Here is a 24,692-nt window from a genome sequence, read left to right as displayed (position 1 = left end):
ATCGTTGGCGAAGAGAGGGCTAATCCAAGTGCTTAGTCAAGACGAGATGATGTCGGCCTTGAAGGAATACAATTCTGAAGGAATGGTGTGTGAGTGCCCACTTATATAGGGCAAATGCGCGCCTGAAAGGGCGGGGCTCAAACACCATAACGCCAATCACATGACTGCCGTTATGATGCAAATGCTTCAACTAGGTTGTGAAAAAGGAACTTCCCCAAAGCATTCAGCAATGTCTCAATGGACTGAATCGATAGGGAACTAGAGTTAATGCAGTAGACCTACTGTTTAAGAATATATATTTTTTATTATATTATTATTATTTGCATCAGCTCTTTGATATATGAAAAATAAAACAGCAAATATAACAGAGTATATTCTATTCTTTTTCTTTCTTTCTATTTCTAATTGTCTTGAAAATGTTTAGAACATTTTACACTATCTGGGCATTTAGGTCCATTTGTGATAGATAGGTATGTAATAATGTTTGATGAAACACCAAAGCATTAATTTGAGTAACAGAGATGTGGGTCTATAGTAGAAAAAGCGTATGACAGATTTGTAGGCCTTCCACACGAGGTCGCAAACTCACCTCAATTTCAGAAAATATACCACAGAGCGTTTATGTCTGATAACATCCATTTGCGAAAAGAAAGAAAACAATATGAACAGCCAAAAGTTTTTCCTCATCAGACACTTTAAAATGACTTTCACTTATATAGTTTTGCATTCGTTCTGGGTTATTTTATTTGATATCGCTTGCCTACGTGTAAGGAACATGCTAAAAAGGATCTAATTAAAGTATCATCTTTTTTTTAAGCCTTTTTTATGTCAGGAATTTGTGCGCACCTTTGGGTGTGGCCAAATGGAACCCATCACACTTGATCAGAGGTCTAGTGTTAACAATGGTGATACAAGCGTTTCTTTTGCTGAAAGGCTGTTTGTACTTGATCTAGTGAATTAGATGAATGACAACGGTCATATTTACACATTTTGAAGTCATCGTTCTTGCCCTTTTTGACTGAATTTCGATTTCATTGTGCAGACTTGAACAGCGCAGATACCACGACCAAGCAATTGGCGGTCATTGTCAGATAAGTATGTTTAACACATCATCAGCCTCTAAGAATCTAAGAATATATATATTATCATTATATAAGGCAAACTGTAAGTAATGGATCGTTTTAAGTTGGTTCTGCAGTATTTCCAGTCAAATTCCTGGTCCATCTCCAATGGCGTCTGTATAAAATGATCCCTGATTAAAGTCCCCGTGAATCGGAAGTTGCAAACGACTTTTCTCCAGTGTTGTGACGTATTTCCGAGAGAAACGGAATACTAAATGAGGCAAAATAGTGGGCGTGGCTTTTTTTTCCAACTAGCACCTGATTGGATCTAAAAAAGTAGGTGTTTCATTCAGAAATGGAGGCAGATCTTAATGCAAGTTTACAATCGGTTGTTGAGGATTACTCGCCGCCTGAAACACCGCCAGCAGTCCCCTTCCTGCAGCAGGAGGAGGAGGAAGATGAAGAAGAACAGGAACACACAGAGGATCATTTCGATCACGGGGGAATCAGACCTTACATGTTTGAGCCGTTACATGCGGAGGGTTCGAATGGTAAAAGTGTTCCGTGAGTGTCACAACCAAAAATGCACCTCCTCGCCATCTCTCCTTTCACACGCTGTCAATGCTCGCAAACACACAGGCAGCCTGTCTACTGTCAGTTGGAGGGGCGTGGTTACGGATGTTAAGGAGACACCTAAACCGTCAAACCTACGTCATCAGGCAAGGTCCTCCAATGCAGAGGGGCGGGCAATTTTCAGATTTTGATTAAAGATTACGAAGCCAAAAATTTTTTTTGTGTGGATTGACTTGCATGGATGAATTGTTCACCACAAAACGATCAATTTAGGCAAACAAAGTAAGTATGGTCAATTTTGAATTCATGGGGACTTTAAGTGTCAAGCTGTACACAAGTTTTGATTTCAACTCTCCATGTTTACCGCAGTACAACAAGATGTACGCAATGGGGGTCATGTTTGTTCCCCCAATTATATTACTCTGTTTGGGAGTATTATACATACAGCGGTGTTGGTGGAAGAATGGTTCAGACCCATTGGAAATAGGACAAAAATCTGGCTGGGGTCAAGTGTTTTTTTTTATTTTACTTTATTTATTTATTTATTTATTTTTTTGCCACATCTATGTAAAGCAACAGCAAAAAAAATTTTTTTATTAGAATTAATAATAAAAAGTCTACTTGTAAGAAGTGTTCAGCAGCCTGAATATGAAATATATATATATATAAGTGGTGGTGGTGTAGTGGTTTAAAGCACTAAAATGTTAAGCAGAAGGTTGTTGGTTTGATCCCTACAGCCACCACCATTGTGTCCTTGAGCAAGGCACTTAACTCCAGGTTGCTCTGGGGGGATTGTCCCTCTAATAAGGGCTCTATAAGTCGTTTTGGATAAAAGCATCTGCCAAATTCCTAAATGTAAATGTACATTCCAGATTTCTGCTTTCATCCATGTTGCAATGGGCACTTTTGGCTCCCATGTTCTTGATCCTAATGACACTCCTGGATGGAAAATGTTTAATTTGTGCGTTCAGTATGAATGTAGACCCCAAACATTTTACTGGCATACCCAACAGCACTAGCCTGGAACTGATAAATATCATGGCTAAGGTGCCCTGCAAAGAAGACTTAATCTTCAGGAACATCAGTTTTCGGAAAGCTGTGTCACGCTATGTGCGTTGTTACTCCCAAGTGAGTGGGTTTTCTAAAAGCCAATACATTTTTTTCAGTGCTTGTGTAGCCTTTAGTCAACAAACAATACTTCAATGTCATTTTTGACTTGTTAGCTGCTATGTAAGTTTGAGCTGTACAAAGTTCACAGCAACAGACCTTTAGAAAATCTCTGGGTGGTTAAAATCCTCCACATATTTCAGGTCTGTTTGCAGATTGACATAGTTGTCATGCTTTGCATAACCAGGTGATTCATACATCATCTATTGTTCTTCTGCCATTTTTGTTCTCTAAGGTAATAGGCTGGACAGTCCTCCTCTTCGTAATTTTTTTGGGTGCTGTGGATCGAAACATGAAGCCTTGCTTCAATCACGCCACTTTTCTGTAGACCCGTTACTTGGAGCAATTACCTGGGCATTGAGCAGAAACTCTTTGATGAGACCTGTGTCCTCCATGCCAGAGACTTTTCCAGAAAATGTGTGGTGCAGTTCTTTGAGAGACGATGCAACTCTGAGATTGTCCATCTTGAGTGCACTCGGACCCGGCAAAATTCAGAATGAATATGGAGAAGAAGAAGAGCATCTGCATGGCATAACGAGACACAATCAAGTGGATAATTTGCTGCAAACCTGGTACCAGTACAAACCAGAGCTGGATGTGACCAAAATGGCCTATAAGCCCAAAGTGTGTATCACTTGGGAAGACAGGAATAGAAAGGCATTTTTTTCAAAAGTGTAGAACTGAGACATGCCAATCATCTCTGTACTTTAGATTGATGCTATAAATTATATGTTCATGGAATGTTAATAAAGATGCTCAAAAATGGTGATTGACCCTTGTTATGTTCTGAGACACAAGTATCAGATTATTGCCAACTCAGTTAACCTTGTGTTAACCAATTTAAAGAGCTTGCAGGCTGGTGCATTTGACTATGCTGGGATTTGTGTAATTTTGCATGTCTCCTTCCACACACATTACACAACAAGCCCATGGCCCATGGATATGGCTTAGATGCAAATTAACCTAGACAACACCTAAAAAATAGTAGGCCTTTTAAATATTAAATAATACAGAACATAGAATTAATTAAAATATTGACATTTTCTCTATGTTGTTTATCGGTTTAGCAGCATGGCAGGTAAACCACTGTCATAGAATGTATTTATTTGTTTATTTAATTTTTTAATAACCCTTTAAAATAAAAAGCCCATTGTCTGGAAATGTACTTTTGCCTTTTGATGCATATTTTGAATAGTGATATTTTATTTTGTCTTTATTACATATTATTTTGACTGAAACAATTATCTTAAGCAATGGACAATGTGAGGGTGAAAAGTTTAGTTGAGGATGGGTAGAGCCTAGAGGAGGGGCCAGTCATTGATGCGCATTCATGCAGTAAAGCGAACTGACGAACGTGTCACCACTTAACTCTGCTAAACTCTGCTCCAGTAGTTTCTATTCTCTGTGACAAGATCATATTGTAGGTAAGTATATTATACTTTATATTAATATGCTAACAACCTGTTGCACTGATTCTAGCCTAATCGTCTACTCCACTCTTAAAAGGTGAACTACCTTTTTCAAAATGGATAAGTTTCGGATAATGGTCCAGTTCTTGCAAGCCAATCAAGAGTCCTTCATGAATGGCATCTGTGGGATAATGGCTCTGGCAAGTGCTCAAATGTATTCCTCCTTTGAGTTCACCTGTCCTTGCCTCCCAGACTACAATTACGCGTATGGAATAGGCATTCTCGTCGTTCCGCCTATATGGTTCTTCTTACTTGGATATGTACTTAACAACAACATTTCAGTGTTAACCGAAGAGTGGAAGAGACCAGTTGGAAAGCGCAGGAAAGATCCGGCGGTTTTGCGATACATGTTTAGCTCCATGACGCAGCGCGCTCTCATCGCCCCTGTTGTGTGGATAGCTGTGACTTTAATGGATGGAAAGAGTTTTCTGTGCGCTTTCAGCGCCACGACGGATTTATCAGAGTTCATCAACCAGAGCTATCATGGTTTATCCAAAAAGGAGCTCCTGAATTTACAAGCAAGAATTCCATGTAAAGACGTTTTTGATAAGCATGAGATCATCTCAAGAGAAGCGGCAACTAGGTATATTCGCTGTTTGTCACAGGTAATTGCATAATTCCATAACTTCATCACTTAATAATACATGTGTCAATCTTTTCTTTTTTTTCGGAGAGCTATTAAGTTATTCAAAAACACATTAAATAATGAATCCAACCCAAACAATAACATTTATACACTTCTATAATGAACAAAGCCTATAATTGCGTAAAGGTTGATTTTGAGGCAATTTGATTTTTTTAAATATTTTTTTTTTTTATGTTGCAAATTTATTAAGCTAATACAAATCTCTGAAATTAACACCTTTCCTTATGAGACAAAATAAATATAATTTTCTGTTTTTAGGTAATTAAATCAAACATTTTTCAATAACTGTCCAATAAGTGAAAGGGTAGCAATTGGGGTAAAAATCCCCCTGTTGCAGGGGTCAAAGGCCCCTATTAAACATATTGATGTTGTTTTTTTAAGAGGGGCAAATAGATTTATGAAACATTTTCAAATTGGGCTCACATTGACTGACCCCATCATAATACAGATTAGTTTGTTTATAGCATACTTAAGATGTAATAAAATGCCAGATGTGTTTGGAATTAACAGGAAATGGTTGACTTGTTCTCAGTAGTTATTTAGAGTTAGCATCATTAATTAGTTACATCTTTGTGTCTCAATATTATTTGCATTAGTTGACAAATTTTACACTATAACAATTACCCCGGTGTCTACACGGTCACTTTAAACCTCCTAGGGGCCTTTTACATCAAATAAGGGATCATTTTACCCAAAGTGTGGGGTAAAAGGCTCATTCACCATACTTTTCTAATTACATTTCTAGCAAGATCTTTAATTTATTTAATCTTAGACAACCTTATTTGTCAAAGACCTATAAAAAAAAAAACATTTACTTGAATACAGCTCGATGAACATGTTTTCGATTTCTGATTTGAAAGCCATTTTAATATAACAGTCCAATCAAAATCTTATGGAAAGCTGACATTTCAAAAAAACATTTGAATTAGTACTGCAGAAAATCTTTTATTATTATTTCCTGAAAAATAAGCAGTGAATTTTTTTTTATTATTAGTAACATTTAAAAACATTTGTCCACCAAATCAAAGTCAGGTGGTGCAACCAACATATGGTTGTCACTATCATATATATATATATATATATATATATATATATATATATATATATATATATATATATATATATATATATATGATAGAGAGAAAAGGAGAGAGAGAGAGCGAGAGATAATGTGTTTTAGAGATTTTCAGATGCAAAGGCACATTTAGTTACATAAGCAATTACTCATAAGTAATTTTGTAATTTTATGAAAGAAACATGGACAAAAACAGTAGGCCTAAATGTCTACGAACTTGAAACCTCTGTATTTTAAAATAGATTTTACGAATATTTCTCATGTCTATTGCAAGATGCATGATTTTATTTGTCAACGACTCTTTTATATATTTGTATTTTATTGATTAAAATATGGGAGCTACAGCTTTAGGCTCTATTGCATGCATAATAAACATGTTGTAATGTTATTTCTTCGTTAGGCCTGTGGATGGACCTTTTTAATGATCATAACTTTGACAGCCTTCTTGATAAGGGCAATCAGGCCCTGCTTCACACAAGCCGCTTTCCTTAAAACAAAATATTGGTCTCACTACATTGATACGGAGCGCAAATTATTCGACGAAACATGCAAAGAACATGCCAAGAGCTTCGCCAAGGTCTGCATCCAGCAATACTTCGAGAGCATCAGTGGTGAAATTGTTTCATGCCTGCATCTACCCCAAAAGAAAGGAAAAGGTGACAAAGATGACGATGGAGAAAAACAAAAAAGTGACGAGGAGAAGATTCTTGGGATCCGTAAAGAAGAAGACATGAATAAAGTCCTGTGGAACTGGCATGAATGTAAACCCGCGCTATTGCTGAATAAACGAGCTCAAGAAGCGAATGGACATGCGCATTCAGTTACTGATGGCTTCTCGGAAAAGAATTGCACTCAGACACCTATGAAAAAAACAGCTGTGGCATACTACTCCAAAGTCTGACTTTAAAAAAAAAAAACCTGGTTTAGGTATGGAATGAAGTGCGTTATCAGTAGGCTACTGATTGTAATCTCACTTATTTGATATGACATTCTCTAGAAATAGTCCTTATCAATTTTTTATTTGCCTCCTGAGATCCAGCCACTCATGTCTGGCTATTATAGTGAACAACATGTGTTGTTTGTTAGTGTCTAAGACCACAAAGACATTCTGGGTTTAATAATTGGCCTAATTATTAACAGTCAAGTTTTTTTTATTTGTATAGCACTTTTCACAAGACACATCGTGTCAAAGCAGCTTAACAGACCTTTATGCATTAACAAAAAATGAAACTGGAATATCTACAAAGTCTTAAGAGTGACCATTGTGTTGTTTGATTAAATATGATTGTAAATTGTGTATACAAATTAAATAATAATTGTATTTAGAACCCCTGTGAGCAAGCTCAAGGTGACTATGGCAAGGAACACAAAACTCCATACGATGTTGGTTAATGGAGAAAAATAACCTTGGGAGAAACCAGACTCACTGTGGGGGCCAGTTCCCCTCTGGCTAACATCATGAATATAATGCCAATATTAGTTATTTATGTGCAGAGCAAGTCATGGTTTAAAATTTGTAAACTAAGTAAGTGTTAAGGGTAAGTGTTTAAACAAGGATTTTGTATGAACGGTAAGATTAATGACTAATGTCTGGATTGGATTAACTGCAGAAGTTCACATAGATGCAATTGTCCTTGTTAGTTGGCTGAAGGCTTTTATTGACAATTAAATAATAGTCTACATATTCCATTTCAAGAGTGTAGTCCATCAATAGACAAATGCAATGCAGGCAGAGATCAATGAGGTGCATCACAGTGCAACTGGCAGGTAATTTCGGTGAGGTTTGGTGGGGTCCATCCTAAATCTAAGGTTCAGGCAGCAGCATATGAAGTATCCGATGTCTTACAGTTGGAGTTGGCATCAGTTTATCCACTGAAGTCCATCATATAAGACTGAAGTGATGTTTGGCTGGCACCGGCTGCATTTAGTCATCATCACTCAGAGACAGGTAGAAGTGGAGTATGAACACCAACCAGGAACGGAGCTGGATATGGTAACCTCGGGATATGAGGTTCCCAATGTTATGCAGAGTTATAGATCATTATAGATGTTTTTGGTTCAGGAAGACCCAACTAAAGCAGTCTAATTGTGAGTTGAAGGATAAATTAGGTGTATGCTTGGGTGAATAGATGAGACTTTAGTCTAGACTAAACTGAGTGAGTGTGTCTGAATCCCGAACAGTGTTAGGGAGACAATTCCATAGTTTAGGAACCAAATAGGAAAAGGATCTACCTCCTTTTGCAGATTTTGATATTTTAGGATCTATTAACAAGACAGAGTTTTGTGATCGTAATGAACATGATGGAATATAGCGTAGAAGGTCACTTAAGTACTGTGGAGCTAGACCATTCAAAGCTTTGTATGTAGTTAACATAATTTTTTAATTAATACTACTACTACTACTAATAGTAATAATACTAATTAAAAAAATATATTTGTTTCTTGTGCATCAAACCAAATAATAATGGCAATTCTTAATGCCAAAAAACTATGTTTTATTTATTTTGGTGGTTCACAGGAGGTTACCTACACTTTTAAATACAATGAATAGTCATTTTTTATATATAGTAAAAAGGATATATTTAGTATGATTGCTATTATTATTCTTTAAAAATTGTTATGCATGTCTGATCTTTCTCAATGATATTGCTCATTAAAATAAACAGATTTGACTGAAAATGTATTGCTGTCAACTTTCCTTAATTATTTGCTATATGTGTGACACAAGATATGGAGATTATGCTGTACTCATAATAATAAAGAAACTTTGTTAATTATTTTGAGTGAAGTAACAATAATCTGAAATTTAGTAAATCCAGTCAAATATTTTATGATTCCATGGGAAACCACGTGATGCAGAATGTGCAGGGACAGATTACCGACCGGGCCATTGACTACCAGGGGGTCCTTGAATGCCCGGGGGTGCCTTGGGCTTTAAGGCACCAAGATGTGTTTAAGATGTGAACATTTTCACAGTCGAACAAACAAGGATCCTGCAAATTTTTTCACCAGACACATACTCTTCATCTTCAACCGCTGCTCAGGGCCTTCACCGAAAACTACTCAAACAGCAGGTAATTTCAGTAAGTTAATCGTATTTCTACACCAGTTTAAATGTTTAATTCAATCTTCAAATTGTACATCTTGAAACCAGCTAACATTTTCTGAGTGTTGGTTTATATTCAGCTTCATCAACTGAATCTACAGTTTTAGCATTCAGTTAGCGTTTGAGACAACATGAATAAATACATCAATATCATGTCAAGCATAAATTTCGGTCTCTCTAATGTGTGTGGTTGCCAATGACAATAATTAATATTCTATATGTGGCTCTCACCATACTTTTCTCATAGAAAAATACTGTGCTTTCTCATTGTCTGGCAGTGGCGGAGAATTCCCACGGATTTTACCAGAGGCTTTTTTTTTATTATGCTTCAAACAAACAAAGACAATGTACAGTCAAAACTACAATAATACATATAGAGAAAACCAATACAGCCAGGGGGGAAGGCTAAACATTATGTAAATATATTGAAGGACTCACATATAGAAACAGTTTTAATTGCTTTCTTATTATGTGAGTGAAAAATAGTCTTGATATAGCTACCAGAGGCATCGAGAGCGTCAAATCGACCAGAAATCATTCATTTTCTTTGGCAGCCAGCGTCTTTTGCCAGACGCTGGCTCGGCATCGCGCCATGGCGTGGCGGATAGACAACACTGGACTGTGACTGGAGCATTGATGGAAGGAAGTGATGGTAGTACCGGAAGTGATCAGAAGATGGATGAAGAAAATATCAGCGGGAATCTCCATAGTGGGGTAGGTGATTGGAGTAAGATTGTCAATGTAAAAGGAAGAAAACTTGTAGACACTGCATATCCCACTTTTTTGTTTTTTTGTTTATCATCATGATTTTGAGAGGAGAGCATGAATATCTGTTAGATTGTAAATTTGTAAACAACAATAAAAACATTTGTCATTCACCAGTTGTCTGTTATTTCTTCAGGTCATTTTATTTTAAAGTTAATTGAAAATAAATTAACAGCACTTACAGTTTAGCTAAATTAGTTTAAAATCATAGTTGGGTAAACAGAGACTCTCTTAGTGTTAAAAAAAACCCTTAAATATAGTAGCTGGCATGGCACAGTATTTTAAGTAAACATTTTTGAATGGAAACTCATTAATTTGGCCATAGCCAGCTGTGTTTTTTTTTAAGTAAAGTTGCTTAAAAATCCTTGTGGAATTTGCTTAAAATGTGGGATGCAAAAATAAAAATGTTAAGCAAATCCATTAGGCTACATTATTTTTTTCAGTGTAATTAGGCTCAAAGTGGGATGCTGAAACTTCTTTCTGCACGAATTTGTCTTTGAATTGAATGTGTTTTATTATACTCGGAATAATACACTTGCACAGTGCTCCATGTGAGCATTTCTATGTTTATTGGAACTTGTATCCTTGTAATTAAGCAGTTTGTTTTGCCCCTCTTTCCGTGTATAACAGTATAATTTAACCAGAAAGGACTCATTAACATATCTGTCTTTGTCAGTGTTTTTGGTTTAATTTGCAGAGAGAGAGCTCAGAACAACTCATTGTTAAATCACAGTCAGCGGAAAGAGAGGGAGAATAAAAAATATTGCAGGATGGCTGCCGTCATCTCAGAATATTTCAAGTTTATTGCACTTTTCTTCAAGAGCAAAGATGTCATGATCTTCAATGGCCTTATAGGTCTAGGGACAGTGGTAAGTCAGACAATGTACAACACCTTTGCTTTTAACTGTCCATGTTCATCAAAGAAAAATTACCTGTACTGCCTGGCTGCAATTGCTGTACAAGCCCTGCCTTTCTTTGTCATTGTGGTGATGCTTAATCAAAATACCTGGGACATTGTGTCAGAGTGCCACACCAGAAAGTGACGTAAATTCACAGTGACTGCTGCCTTTGCTCTGCTGGTCTCCATTGTGGGGAGAGCAGTGGTCGCCCCAATCACCTGGACTATTATTTCCCTCCTGAGAGGAGAGGCGTATGGCTGTGCCTTCAGTGAGTTCATAGATCCCTCCTCTTTGGACAGTTTCCCTCCAACTACACAGGCCCCAGAAATCATGGCCCGGTTTTCATTTAAGGATGTACCTGCTCCACTGATGGTTTACTCTGGAGAGACTGAACGCCAATTAAAGTACAAATCCCAGGTACTTTTTATAGTCTTTATAGTTTACTGAAAAAAGTTATATCATTATCTACTCTCCCTGTTGTGGCTCAAAATCCATATTCACATTTAGTCACGAGACACGATGAGAACCAATGAAGTTCAATGTTATTGATGTAACACATTTTTGATGAAGTGCTGTATTTATGATTTGGCTTAAGAGGCCTTTTTCGAGCTTGACAGGCTGGAGCTACTATTCATTTGCATTATGGCAAATAAATACTGGCAAAACATAAAAAAATGACTGTTTGGGTTCCGCCTAAGAAAGACGTCCAGGTTTGTAGTGACATTAGGGTGAGTAAATAATGACAATTTCAGTCATTTTTATGTATAAACTTAATTGGTAATTTACACCAATTGGTAATTGGTAATTTCTCCAGACTCAATATCATGGTTTATTTCTTCTTTTTTTTTCATCTTTCCTCTAGTTGATGGGCTGGCTGATAGTGGGGCTCATCTCCCTCTGCCTGAAAAACTGCTGCTCTCCCCTTGGCTATCAGCAGGAGGCGTACTAGGACCAGTACCATTGCAATGAACAAGCTCTATTCCAGCATACTGCTGAACTACATGCTAAAATCCATGCTGCTAAGAGTGTCAAGAACTTCTTTGGCTTTGTGTCCTTGGAAAATCAGGAAAAGGAGCTTCTAGCTGACCATCAGAGTGCTAAGAGCACCATTCCCTGTCTGGAGTCAAACCGAATCACATGTATAGAGAGAATAATGACACTCCCCTATATTGTTGCTTAGACAAATGGATCATGTACGAAAAGGTCAACAACTGTTTGGCAATTGACAACCAAATGGACACATTTGGGACGTAGTTGTGCAATATATTTGGTAGCCATGTTATTGATTCTAAATCTTTAATTTGTTATTTGTTCCTGCATGGCAAATTTGAGCTGACATGCTATGCTGTTTTGTCATTGAAAGCTGTAATTCAGAATTTTATGTTTGAAATGTTTTTATGCATAATAAGTGGTCTGTTAGATTACACTGAAGTCATAATAAGTACAACTTTTAAGAAAGTTTTTGGAGGCTGTTGCTCAAATGGTGCTCAAATAAAGATGTACATGATGTACTCTCAGGTTGAGGATGAATTAAACTCTTGTTATGGTTTATGCAGTAAAGCGCCTCTGATATTAGAGTCTAATGAATGAATAATAATGTAAGCACACCCTAACAGTAATCTAGGTATTAAGAAACACCCAAGCAGTGTGCCACACAAACCACTTAAGTTAAGGTCAAAATGTTTCTAGGATTAACCTAAACATCCAGACAAAAAGTTATTTCCCTAGGTTTTTCCTGTCTTCTCAGATCTTTAAAAATGTATTTATGTATTCAGTTCTTTTATTCATTTTGAGAGAGAGAAATATTGGGACCCTAATACAGAATCGTAAGCGAGAACTGTTCAAATGACAAACAATATTAAGGAATTTAATCGAGATGTGTAACCAAGGTTTTTTATTCTATATCTTGCTGTCTCTCACTTTTTTCCCTTTTTGTCGTCTACTTGTTTGTGACAGTCGGCCAAGCAAAGTGTATTAAAGGGATAGTTCTCCCAAAAATGAAAATTCTCTCATCATTTACTCACCCTCATGATATACCAGGTGAGTATGACTTTCTTTTTCTGCAGAGCACATTTAAAGAAAAATAGAAAAGTATCTTACCTCAGTAGCTCCTTAAAATGCACCTTTGAAGCTCCAAAAAGAATAGACAGTCAGCATAAACGTTATCCATACGACTTTAGCAGTTAAATTAATGTCTTGTAAAGCAACAAAAAAGATAAATATTTTAGCACTTTTTAACTAATAAACCATTGCTTCCGGTCAGCAGTGATATGCACGTGTAACGTAATTACGTTGGTGTGTTCACGCGAGAACTGACACACGTGTGACACCTGATAGAGCAGCGCAGTAGGATGAATGCTATACAGAAGCTTCATTAGTTTTGGTTTAGATCTGTATTTGTATCTGATTTAACGACCTACTGAGGTAAGATTTTTTCTATTTTTCTTCAAAAGTGTTCTGGTGAAGAAAAGTCATACACACCTGGGATAGTAAATAATGAGAGAATTTTCATTTTGGGTGTACTATCCCTTTAATCATTTCCTATTTTATTCTCCCTCTTGCTTGAACTATTTTCACTATTAGCTCTTTGTTTATATATTTGTGATAGCTAGCCAAGCATAGTGCATTTTCAAGATCACTGGTCTAACTGCTTTTATCAAATGCTCAGTTTCTGCTTTTTGTTGGTGTTGCTATCAGAATATCCCTATTCTATTCTATCTCTTGCTTAGTCTCTCATAATTTTGCCTCTGCAAGCTTTTTGATAAGCAGACCAAGCAAACTGAATCAAACCTCACTGCCCTAAACAAACTACTCACTAAATCTGTTGACTAAAAGAGCTTAAATATCAAGATCACTGGTGTAACTGCTTTTCTCACATTCTCTGTTTTTTTTCTGCTTTATGTTGAGGTTGCTATGAGAATATCCCCAGAGTTCTATTCTATTTTGTCTTTTGCGTAGTTTCTCACTATTTTCTCTCTGTCAACTCTTTGTTCATGTTTTTTTTTGACAGTCATCCATGCTAAATGATTTATTCTCCAAAACAAACTGCTTGATAAATCCATTGACTAAAACAGAATAATTATCAAGATCATTAGCGTCACAGCTTGTATCACATGCTCTATTTTGGAATAATGAATAGTATGTTGGGGTTGCTATATAAAAAAAAAAAAATAATCTAACTTCTATTCTATTTGATCTATTGTTCAGCCTCTCACCACTTTGACTCTGCCATCTCTTTGTTTATGCTTTGTGACAGCAAGCCAAATCTCACTGGCCAAAACTAACTGCTCACTAAAACAGTGTAATTATCAAGATCACTGGTCTAACTGCTTTTGTCACATTCTCATTTTTACTGCATTATGTTGGGGTTGCTATCAGAATATCCTTAGAGTTCTATTCTGTCTCTTTATCTCCCTCTTTCCCTCTGTCATCTCTTTGTTTATGGTTTTTGGAAGTCAGCCAAGCACAAGGAATTACCTGTCATTCCCCAAAACAAACTCTTACTAATTTCAATTCAGGGTCTCTTTTTGTCAGCCAACAATTGTGAATTTTCAGTATTGCTGGTACCACAGCTATTTTCACATACACATTTTTTTTCTGCTTTATTTTGGGGTTGTTATCAGAATATACCCAGAGTTCTGTTTTATTCTATTCTCCCTCTTACTCATAGTATTATCGCTCTGTTTGTCTTTTGTTTATGATTTTGTGACAGCCAGCAAAGCAAAATTAATCAACCCTCATTCCCCTCCGGACCCTGTCTCACATAGATCCTAACTCGGCCTGCCTGCCTGTCTGCTTGCTTGGCCACTAATAGCCTTCAGATGGAGAGGAATAGGAGGAAGAGAGAAAGCGCGCACAAGATATAAAGGAATAGAGAAAGGGAGAGGGAAAGAGGAAGGGAGAGGGGGAGAGCAAGGAGAGGGTGGGTGAAAGGAGAGCTGTGATCCAGACAGCGAATCACATGAGCAGGGATCTGTTTACAAACTGAACTGAGCAGGAGAGAAGTCATCGGCACCATTATGTGGAGGCAGGGCTGGTGGATAAGGCAACAGGAAACACACATGAAGCTCATCACTTTGTCTGGAGGACACATTTTATATCCTTAGAATTTTAAAAGCGGACAAGCCAAACCAGATGGCATGAGGAAGAGACACAGCCTGCCGCCTCTCCCAGCTTGAACAGGGTGCATTCACAACATCTAGCTCTGACGGCTGTTTACCACAGCTCTTCCTCTCCTTTGTTACCGAGGAAAACGTCTGATTGTAACGTGAGGGCGATCATCTTGAGGGAGACATAGGAAAGCAAGAAGACTAGAGGAAGTGGCTGACGGCAGCAGAGGAAGGGGTGAGCCTTGTGACAATGTTTTGAAGATAGACAATAAAACCGTGGCACTGTACTGTTTGGTTTTTATCCCACAGAATTCTCACTGTTTCATTATTGTCACTCTGCAAGAGTGGTAGGAAATGAGAAAAGCCAATGACAACAACTTCACCTCATGCAGAGGCAGATGGCAATCCATTGTTTAAGTGAAAGACACATTGCCAATTTTACAAATTCTGTGCTGTACACTGATTAAAATCTGGAATTTATTTTGAATCCTGACGCTGGACAAAAGAGCAGCAAGTCAAATCATGGCAGCACAAAACATTTTAGATACAGAGTAGGTGTTGATATCTGCAACAGTGTTGACACAGGTCTCAACAATGACAGACATGTCTTTGTGAATGTTTCAACAAAAGAAAACAAAATCGCCCTGCCTCTATGCATATGCAAGCGAGGAGCTGGTTGGCGACTATAGTGTGTTAACCAGAGGCGCTGAAGATTTTTCTTTTTGTGGTAAGAGTTTTTGGGAGTATAATGCTCAGATTATTCATCTGGTTTTGAGTGAGGGGATCAGCCCACTCTTTTGGCCAGGTTTCAACAGTTTCCTTGGACACAATTTACTGGAATATTTGGTATAGCGGAGCAATCTAGAGCCCGATTTCCTGAATCTTTTTTCAACAGTGAGTATGAATCATACCCCCATTTTTTAATTAATCATCCTAAAGATTTGGGTACATTGTCTGGATTGTTCCCTAAAACATGTGTTATTCATTCACAATCTTCAACCCAACAACTGGTTTTCTATCAATGTTTAACCAAAATCCTACTTCTATTACCACCAGCCCCTCCTTCACCTGAAGTCAAACCTCCTTCAATTTCTTCTGATTGGCACACTCTCTTCTATGACCTGAAAAGGCTAGACGGAGACAAACACATTACATATGCATCTATCCATGTCAACATTGTGTCGTTTTTGGCAGCAATCAACCCCTGAGTTCAGACATTATTGTTTCCCCTAAATGGTGCTTCCAGCCTGGATTGGTGGAGCCTCCATTGGACATCTTTTGCCTCCCCCTCTATCTCTCTTAGATAGACCAGATGGTGGCTTTTTGGCAGAAAGGGCGAACCACTAGTGTTTGCATTTATGCACAGACAATTGGCCAAGCTTCACTCACTTTGCCAAATGCTGTCTATCTTTCTCTCCTTTCTCTCTTTGAGTCATATTTAACAACATTAAATCAAAATTACGTTTTTGTTTTTTTTTAAGAAATGTTCTGGTTTCAATGCAAGTTAAGCTCACTCAACAGCATTTGTTGAGTGAGCTTAACAAAATGTATCAAAAGCTTAACAAAACGTATCAAAAATGAATCTAAACTTTTCCCTCTTTTTCATACAAAAAATAAAATAAAAAAATCTGGGTTATAGTGACACTTACAATGGAAGTGAATGTAATGTCCTACCATAAAACACCCATAAAACAAGGATTTTTAATACATTTCCAGCTCAAATAATACACAAGTTTTAACAAAACGATTAATCTAAATGTTTTTATAAAATTATCAGCTTCACATTTCTGCCATTAAACCCTCCAAAAATGGTCCCAATTCACTTCCATTGTAAGTGCCTCATTAGCCGCTTTTCCACTATCAGGCCAGTTCCAGCCAAGGCCATAAACTGGTCACCCGGGGCCAATAGCCTCGGACCTCGAGCCGCGAGACCAAAATCATTCTGCATTCCCACCATTGGACCAAATGCCCCTCAGCATTGCTCCTAAAACCCTCCCTTAATAATACGACGCCCTGCTGCAAACGTCACACACCCAGCCCATTTCACAAGCTGAAGCAAACACACGTGTTATATTGTTATCTAGAATATCAAGTTAATATTGTATGTAAACATTAGCTATAGCTAGGAAGATAAGTTAACGTTGACAGCTCACTGACTTTAACTGTCATGGTATCCTGAGTGGACTCTCCACTAACAGCGGGGCAATGTCCCAGCACAGCGTCCATGATCTCGAACCATGGAAAGTCTTTCATTTAAGCACCTCTTTGTCCATTGTGCATCTTAACAAATTTGTAATTTGACCGTAATTTCTTCATTGAGATGCAGGTGCGTGATGTCACACAAACATATCGATACATGAAGACAAAATTAGCAAAAAACATGAACTTTTATTAAATGATATCGATCAATGTGTCAAAGTTCCTCCATTACATGAAATTAAAGCTTAAAAACAGGTGTCCAAAACACGGTAAATATTTTTTTTATGATCATACACCTGTAGCACAAATGCTAGTGTAGCAGGATTGTTTATCAGTTAGGTTGCTAGGAGACATCTCTGGTGAGAGTCAAACCCCTGTTATGCTAACGGGAGCAGGGGCGTAGCAGTCATTTTCAAGGGGGGTGGGGGGGAGACGACAACACAGCTGTCAGAAGGTGGCTTGCAAAGATCCAACACTTACAGATCAGTATTAATATATTACAGTATATATTAATGTATAAGTATGATATAAGTATTACATGAATATATACGTATTATGTACTTTTAATATTTGTAGTATTTTAAAGATTCAAGTATTGCAAAATAATTGCATAATTTAGCAAAATTAGCTGCAAAAATAAAGGACATCTTGTGGAGCACTTGCTTCTGTTTCACAAATGACAATAAAAGACTGAGCATATTATTTACTGACCTGAATAGATTATTTACTCAATTACAATAATGACAATTGCGCATGTGCACAATATAATTTTTTTTTACTCTGTGCTTGTGCATTGTGGGATTAAAATAGATCCAATTGGCTGGAGTGGTTTGATTACGTTCACCTAAATTCCATTTAATGATTCAGTGACTATTTCTGGTAATGCCAGAAGGTGGTGGCAAACGAGTGCCTTGTGTGAAATTAGTCATTGAATCAACAATCAAAAGAAAATGTTAATCCTTTAAAATTTGTATGTCTACTAACCTACAAAGAGACTTTCGTAGAGGTTTTAAGCATTATAAGAACAAAGCAAATCTATGTGAGCTGCTGAGCATGAATTTGATCGAAAGACAACAATAATAGACTTATAATAATTATGAGTTTCAATATGTTTTCATGTATAAAATCTATAAAAGCATGTCTACATGTCTATTCACTTCAGTAAGAACACAGCAGATCTATCTTTTTCCCTACAGTTTGTCGACTGCACACCAACATCGAGGTAAAAAATAGGAGCTGATATAAAAACAGCTTTACATATTTAACACAGATCAAGAAATCTGCTTAAATTGACAAAAACAGCTGATCAAACTATTAACTAAAAATAAAAGAGAGAAAAAAAAAACGGCACTGGCCGAAATTATTTCCTGTTTGGCCGATTAGTTTCTTGAGGGCTCTGAGAATCGCCTGCTTGCATGTGAAGTGACTGAGACATATAAACGACCAGTCACGGTTCATTTTGTTATTATGTGCCATCTTGTTACTGCAATAATAGACCGGTGTGCAACACAGGCTCATGTAAATGGTCCACATATCAGAGCCGTGGTAGACATGTTTGAGCTCATTATGTTAAAGTGCTCACCTGTTTCATTCTGTCTCTCTCTCCTCAACAGTTGAACTTGTAACTTTTAACTGGCTTGTCCAATGATAAAAAGGCAAATTTCAATAAAATTAATATCATATACTATCTGCAAATATGAGCATATCTCGTTTAAACAGATGTAATAAACCAACCTCACACAACTTAAGCAGATCGAGCAAATTGTGGAAGGCTCATATATATTCCTCTGAAGCATGTATTCTAACAGTCTCTCCTCAACTGTTCCCTGTAACTTTTCTAATGATAAAAGTCAAATATCAATACAATTTATATTATATACCAACTGCAAATATGCAGACATCTTGTTTAAACAGATGTAATTTACAAACCTCACGAAAATCCAGCGTTTCTTCCGACTCATCTAAAGTAAAATCTTCCTCGGAAGGGTGTATTCTATCAGCTAGTGTCAAAACTTCAGTATAAGGATCAAAAGTTCCTCTGATTCACAAATCATGACGGTCAGTCCATGACAATCCAAGCAGGCAATCCAGGCCATTTAAACTGTAAGGTGATATCTGATATTAATATCTGCATGAAACAAAATTTTCATTTGTCTGTACATGTAAAACAACATTATTCTGAAGGCAGGAGTTGTGAAGCAAAATGTGAAATATCAAGCAAATATTTTGCAGTGAATAATAAATACAAACTCAAACATTAAAAGAAGTGAAAATAAAATAGATATAGTCTACAAATTGGTGAAGTCCTGTAAATCTATCAGGAATTTTTATGATTAGACACCATTATTAAGTTAAATAATGATAATAATAAAGTTACATTTATTTAGTGCCTTACCAGAGATATCGCAGTTTAAATAATAAGAATAAAAAAGATGGAGCATGTTTCAGTTTCTTCATTTTACATAAGGAGGAATATTCCTAATAGATGAATACTCACGGAGCATTTAAACCTTTATGGAGAATTTGTCTTAATCAGATAATTACCTTAATCGCTGATGTGAATATAATTGTGATCAACTTAAAGAGACGGATAGACAAGCTCCGACGTGAAAACATCACTTTAGGTCAGGAATTTAACAGGTTTAGGCTATAAATGAATACATGGGAATCACGTGTGAATTCTGTGATAAATTAACATAGACATTTCAAGAAGCGGAAAGTGTATATGATTTTGTATCTTCATGTTAAACTTGATAAGCTCCAGACACGCACAATTAACACAGACCGCGCCCATCCTATCTGAAATCACTGAAATATTTTTTATATAATTGGGTATTCAACTTCAGGCATATCCCTAGTATTGGCCTATTTGACACCCTGCTCTCTGGATATTGGCATCGGCCATTAAAAAACCCATATCGGTCAATCACTACTAAACTCCACTTACAATGTGTGCTTTAAAGACGGACTGTCCTTTGGTTTTTTCTGCAGTGCATTTCACGTAATGCTACCGATCAAGAATGATATGCCGATAAATAACTCTCGTTTGTGTGTTCCTCATCTCTAGATTATAAATTTAGATCAACGTCAATGCAGATAAAAACATGGATAAAAGTGCATTGTTGAAAGGAACTGTAGATATGAAAGGAACCGTGTTGATTAGACTGTCTAACTGACGGCCTATTACGTAAGGGTTGTTTCGCTCATGAAACTCAACTGTGATTGGCTTGATGGTCGTGCAATCAGCCCAAAGTAACAAAACGCAAATCCACCATTTGGACTCGGTATGGGTTTAGCTTGGAAAAGTGCAGGGGACAAAAATTACCTTTTTAAAGAGTGCAGCTGCATCTTCCAAGCATCTAGCAATGGAATTCCTTGATAGTCGGAGATCAGATAATTCAAGTAGGAATATCCCACATCCAACATGAATAAAACACAGCGCGAGTATCTCGCTAAACTCTGCCTTTGACATTGACCCCGTCTTAATCCCCACTTGGCCTTCTTTCAGCAGGCCAAAGACCATTGGCCTCGATTAAGCCCAGAGGAGGCACGATTAAGCCCCGGAAGTGACAGTGGGAACACAACTGGCCCTGGCATACACTAGCATGCAATCATTTGGCCCGACAGTGGAAACGTGGCTATTGTAACCTTTTTTTAAAGAAATAAATTTTTGTGATAATACATAATGCCTTAAATGCTCTTGATTGAGTTTAACATGTACTGAACCCAAAATATACCTTTAAGAGCAGTAGCCCAATAAACACAACATGGCACCTTTGGCTTTGTCAATGGCATTTTTACTAAAACTTGCCGGGCACTAACATGTCGCCAGCTACTAATATTACTTTGATCAAAAATAGCGAACCAAACAGATTAAACTTTTGGCCTTAAATTAAATCTTGTTTAGCCATTAGATTTCAAAACATCACTATGGATATGCCAACAAACGTCACTCCATTATTCCATATATTCAATGATAATTGAGGGTATACACTCCAGCAATGAATTATAAGTGCCTCACTGTTACCTTTTTTTTATAGAAATGGAGGGACGTGTCAAAATAATTTTTCAATTGTCAATTGAGCTTGTATTGAACCTGGAATATTCCTTTAAAGATTATACTATTCAATTTGATGGAAATTTGTTATAAAATTTAAATGTGTTAATCTTAAAAATAAGAAAAATAATGGTTTAACGGTTAAATAACTAAAGAGCGTGGCTCAAGTGGAATATTGAATCCCTTCATGTATTTGAAGGACTCAAAACTCTGACCCACAGTATTCATGACTCTAAATATTGTGTTTGAAACACAAATCAATGTTAACGTGTTTCTACAGTTCACAATCAGCCCATTAGTATCTACTGGCCCTCGAGCTGCATTTAATTCTGGCAGTTGTTTTCCTATTATTAATTAAAACCTATGGAATTTAATGGGATAGTACACTCCAAAATTAAAAGTCTGTCATCATTTACTCACTCTCATGTTGTTCCAAACCCATACTGTATGACTTTCCTTTTTCCATGAAACACAAAAGGAGATGTTAGGCAATATTAGCCTTAGACAATGTAAAAGGTGACAGATTTTCATTATTGAGTGAACTATCCCTTTAAAATTACACTTCATTTATAGAGTCAAACAGACAGAAACTGCTCTACAGTAAAACATTTAAAAGATTTTGACTACTTTATACCAAAAATGGCACTAAATTAAAGTAAAAACTAAATTAAATAAAAGTTTGTGATCATTGTTTTGAGTATTGGGAGCGTCCTTCTTAAAATTACTCTCATACATGCTGTTTATAACTTAATTACATACAGTACATTTGGAGACAGGCACAACTGTTTTCTTTTTTCTACTCTCTCCAAACTTCACCATAATGGAGAGTTGTTTTGTCCACAAGTAAAGCACAATTAGGTGTGTATATCCATTCTGTAATGTTCAATCAAGCAACAGAAAACATCACTGCTTTGTCAAAAACCTCCAGACAATATCTCAGTAAATAATGAGCTTGAATACAAAACCCACTGTGCTTAGCTGTTGAGTACATCATCCGACACCACTGTAACATCTCTTGTTTTTCAGTTTTAAAAGGTGTATTACAGTGAAAAGTTCAGGCTGCTCAGAGAGGTCCAGCAATGAGAACAGTGTTACATTGAAATGAGAAACACAAGGACAGTCTGCAGGCTCACAGTATGCAATATGCATGCAGGGGCTACTGAGAACTGTACACAGTGAAGTGTGTTGTCTTTCAAGGGTATGACAGAAAGGAATATGCCACCCACTCATGACGTAGAAAATCAATCTCTATGCTTTTATATGAAATTTGAATTGTATTCTTTTTATTTCTAAAAAAGAAGAGCAAAAACGAAATGCTAACCAGTCTCCCATGACTTTAACAATAAACTCTGATTTCATGATAAACAACTATTTCATATCAAAACTTAAATGGCTTCGTTTGTGCTGTTGCAAAATACCTGTGTGATCCAGACTTATAGATTACAAAGACATTCTGCAAAATTTCCATAACTCAGTCGATTTGCAATGTCTATTTCATCACCTTGTCTTCTTTTGTCTTGTCCACAAGCAGAGCACAAATAAGTGTGCACATCCATTCTTTAATGTTAAATTCACTTACTAAAGTGAACTGATGTTTAGCTCTCTGGCAGTTTGAAAAATTTGCACTGGTGACAATGTAAGCAACAGAAAACATCACATCACTACTTTGTCAAAAAGTTCAGGACAATGTTTATCTCATTGTATTAATGATATAAACAGATTTGGTGTGATTTCAAAGATGACTCCTGTGTTTCACTTCCTCATAGAGCTAAAGGCTTTGTAACATCATGCTGACAGGTGTTTTTATGCTATTAACATGTGTTGCCTCAGGATATAGGCTAAACCTTTGTTGACCAAATAATTTTCGCTGCTGTGGAAATTCTGATTGCAACAATAGTTGTTGCATCAAAATTCTGATTTGTAAGATTAAAGTGCATTTCTAAAATCTGCAGTGTGCACCAATTATGCTTAATAAGACAACAGCATATAAAATTATGTAAATACCTTAAACATGTTTCCTTTATTAGAGTAAAGTCAAATGGTTTAAGCATAAACTGATCATCACAGGTACCTTTTTGCCCATTACCCTCATTTAATGTAGTATGTAAACACCTTTATCATCATTCTTACTGGCTTGCAAATGTTGTGCGCATATGTTTTGACATCAAAAGCATAGAATATATATATACACCATATTCCATAATTATGGTAATCATTCAGTATCATATATCTCCATTCACCTAACAGATTAATGACAAATGATCTAGAAAATCAATGCTTTTTTTCATAAAATTTGATTTGTGTATTCATTTCACTGATAAAAAAAGAGTACTAAGCACTATTAAATGCCTATGACTCTCTCAGTTAGTTAAAAACTTGAATGGCTTTTTTTGTACTTTTGCAGGATGCCTGTGTGATCCAGATTCCTGACAAGTTCTGCAAAATGACTACAGATATCAGCGGTCGTCTTCCACTCAATGTCTATGTAATCATTCTTGGGATAGGCCTCTTCATCTTCATGTTGAGTATGATCTTCTGTTGCTACCTGTTCAGGTAAAAATAATAATAATAAAAAAGTATTTTTTTTGGGGGGGGGGGTAAATTATATATTCATTGAGAATAGTTGCCACTGTGGAAATTATATATTTTTCTTACTCAAATAAAGATAAATGTTTTCATCAGTCATAGCTATATTGATGCAACAAGCATTCTTGCTTTATATTTCACAGATTGAGGCGACAGGGCACACAGGAACAATATGGCTATAATGAGGTAATTTATTTTCTTCAACCAAACTTTTTGGAAAAGATCAAGGGAGATATGGTTATTCTGACATAAACACCATCTCTTATTTCAGGTTGTTTTAAAAGGTCCAGGGAAAAAGCTGAGCCTTCTTGGAGTGAGTAAAGCTGAATAATTGCCTTATTGGCATCTAATAAATGTTCTAAAAGTTCTGAGCAGAAATGTAATGAGATGTACAATATTTCAGTAAAAAATAAGCCATAAATGTGTATGTATAGATACATATTTTATTTGTATTTTTTTTTTCTCTCTCTCTTTTTAGCAAACCTGTGCTGTTTGCCTGGAGGAGTTTCGGAGCAGGGATGAACTCGGGGTTTGCCCCTGTTCACATGCTTTTCACAAGAAGTAAGATGATGATCATTCATCATCTTGCCACACTGTCCAACATATGCATAATTCTGTACATTGTTATTGCATTGTGCTGCAGTTTTGTGCAGCATTACAATATGACAATTTAAAATAACAACACTTTACTTTCAAAAACAAATGCAAAGAATGTTGTGTTCTGGCAAAACATTGATGGAGGCACTTCAACAAGAATTAAAAACACAGAGGAAACTCAAATTGAGCTGTCAGAGTAATGGCACTAAACAGGGTATTTGGTCTTGAATTACAGCTGTCAGATTATTCATCTCTGACAGACATTCTGCTGTTTAAGACTGTCAAAATAATACAGTCCCACCCCATTATGCCTTAAGTTAAGTCTCATCTTGTGACAGGGTCATAATACAGTCGTAGATGTTACAGTGATTGAGATATCTGAT

The 24,692-nt window shown here is 36.6% G+C and overlaps 2 protein-coding genes and 2 pseudogenes across 2 annotated transcripts; all 4 read left to right on the top strand.

Moving 5' to 3' along the window:
- Window positions 1–1,171: 1,171 nt before the first annotated feature.
- Window positions 1,172–3,479, top strand: LOC127642349 (calcium homeostasis modulator protein 3-like; annotated as a pseudogene).
- An 847-nt stretch (window positions 3,480–4,326) lies between these two features.
- On the top strand, window positions 4,327–6,892 carry LOC127642351 (calcium homeostasis modulator protein 1-like). Its single transcript, XM_052124963.1, has 2 exons — window positions 4,327–4,875; window positions 6,392–6,892. The coding sequence occupies exons 1-2, from the start codon at window positions 4,327–4,329 to the stop codon at window positions 6,890–6,892; spliced, it is 1,050 nt and encodes a 349-aa protein (XP_051980923.1).
- A 3,740-nt stretch (window positions 6,893–10,632) lies between these two features.
- LOC127642350 (calcium homeostasis modulator protein 2-like) lies at window positions 10,633–12,015 on the top strand (annotated as a pseudogene).
- A 2,690-nt stretch (window positions 12,016–14,705) lies between these two features.
- Window positions 14,706–24,686, top strand: LOC127642353 (RING finger protein 122-like). Its single transcript, XM_052124964.1, has 5 exons — window positions 14,706–15,105; window positions 23,531–23,679; window positions 23,856–23,898; window positions 23,984–24,025; window positions 24,191–24,686. The coding sequence occupies exons 2-5, from the start codon at window positions 23,570–23,572 to the stop codon at window positions 24,275–24,277; spliced, it is 282 nt and encodes a 93-aa protein (XP_051980924.1). The 5' UTR covers window positions 14,706–15,105; window positions 23,531–23,569; the 3' UTR covers window positions 24,278–24,686.
- The last annotated feature ends 6 nt before the right edge of the window (window positions 24,687–24,692 follow it).

This window comes from Xyrauchen texanus, unplaced genomic scaffold (assembly GCF_025860055.1).
Source record: "Xyrauchen texanus isolate HMW12.3.18 unplaced genomic scaffold, RBS_HiC_50CHRs HiC_scaffold_561, whole genome shotgun sequence".
Lineage (NCBI taxonomy): Eukaryota > Metazoa > Chordata > Actinopteri > Cypriniformes > Catostomidae > Xyrauchen > Xyrauchen texanus.
The sequence above is the reverse complement of the archived record's forward strand: the minus strand, read 5'-3'. Positions and strand labels throughout refer to the sequence as shown.

Coding starts and splice junctions, on each gene's coding strand:
- LOC127642353 (XM_052124964.1), top strand. CDS start 23,570: ATGACTACAGATATCAGCGGTCGTCTTCCACTCAATGTCTATGTAATC. Junction 23,680..23,855: donor TTCTGTTGCTACCTGTTCAG/GTAAAAATAATA, acceptor TATATTTCACAG/ATTGAGGCGACAGGGCACAC. Junction 24,026..24,190: donor AAAAGCTGAGCCTTCTTGGA/GTGAGTAAAGCT, acceptor CTCTCTTTTTAG/CAAACCTGTGCTGTTTGCCT.
- LOC127642351 (XM_052124963.1), top strand. CDS start 4,327: ATGGATAAGTTTCGGATAATGGTCCAGTTCTTGCAAGCCAATCAAGAG. Junction 4,876..6,391: donor ATATTCGCTGTTTGTCACAG/GTAATTGCATAA, acceptor TTTCTTCGTTAG/GCCTGTGGATGGACCTTTTT.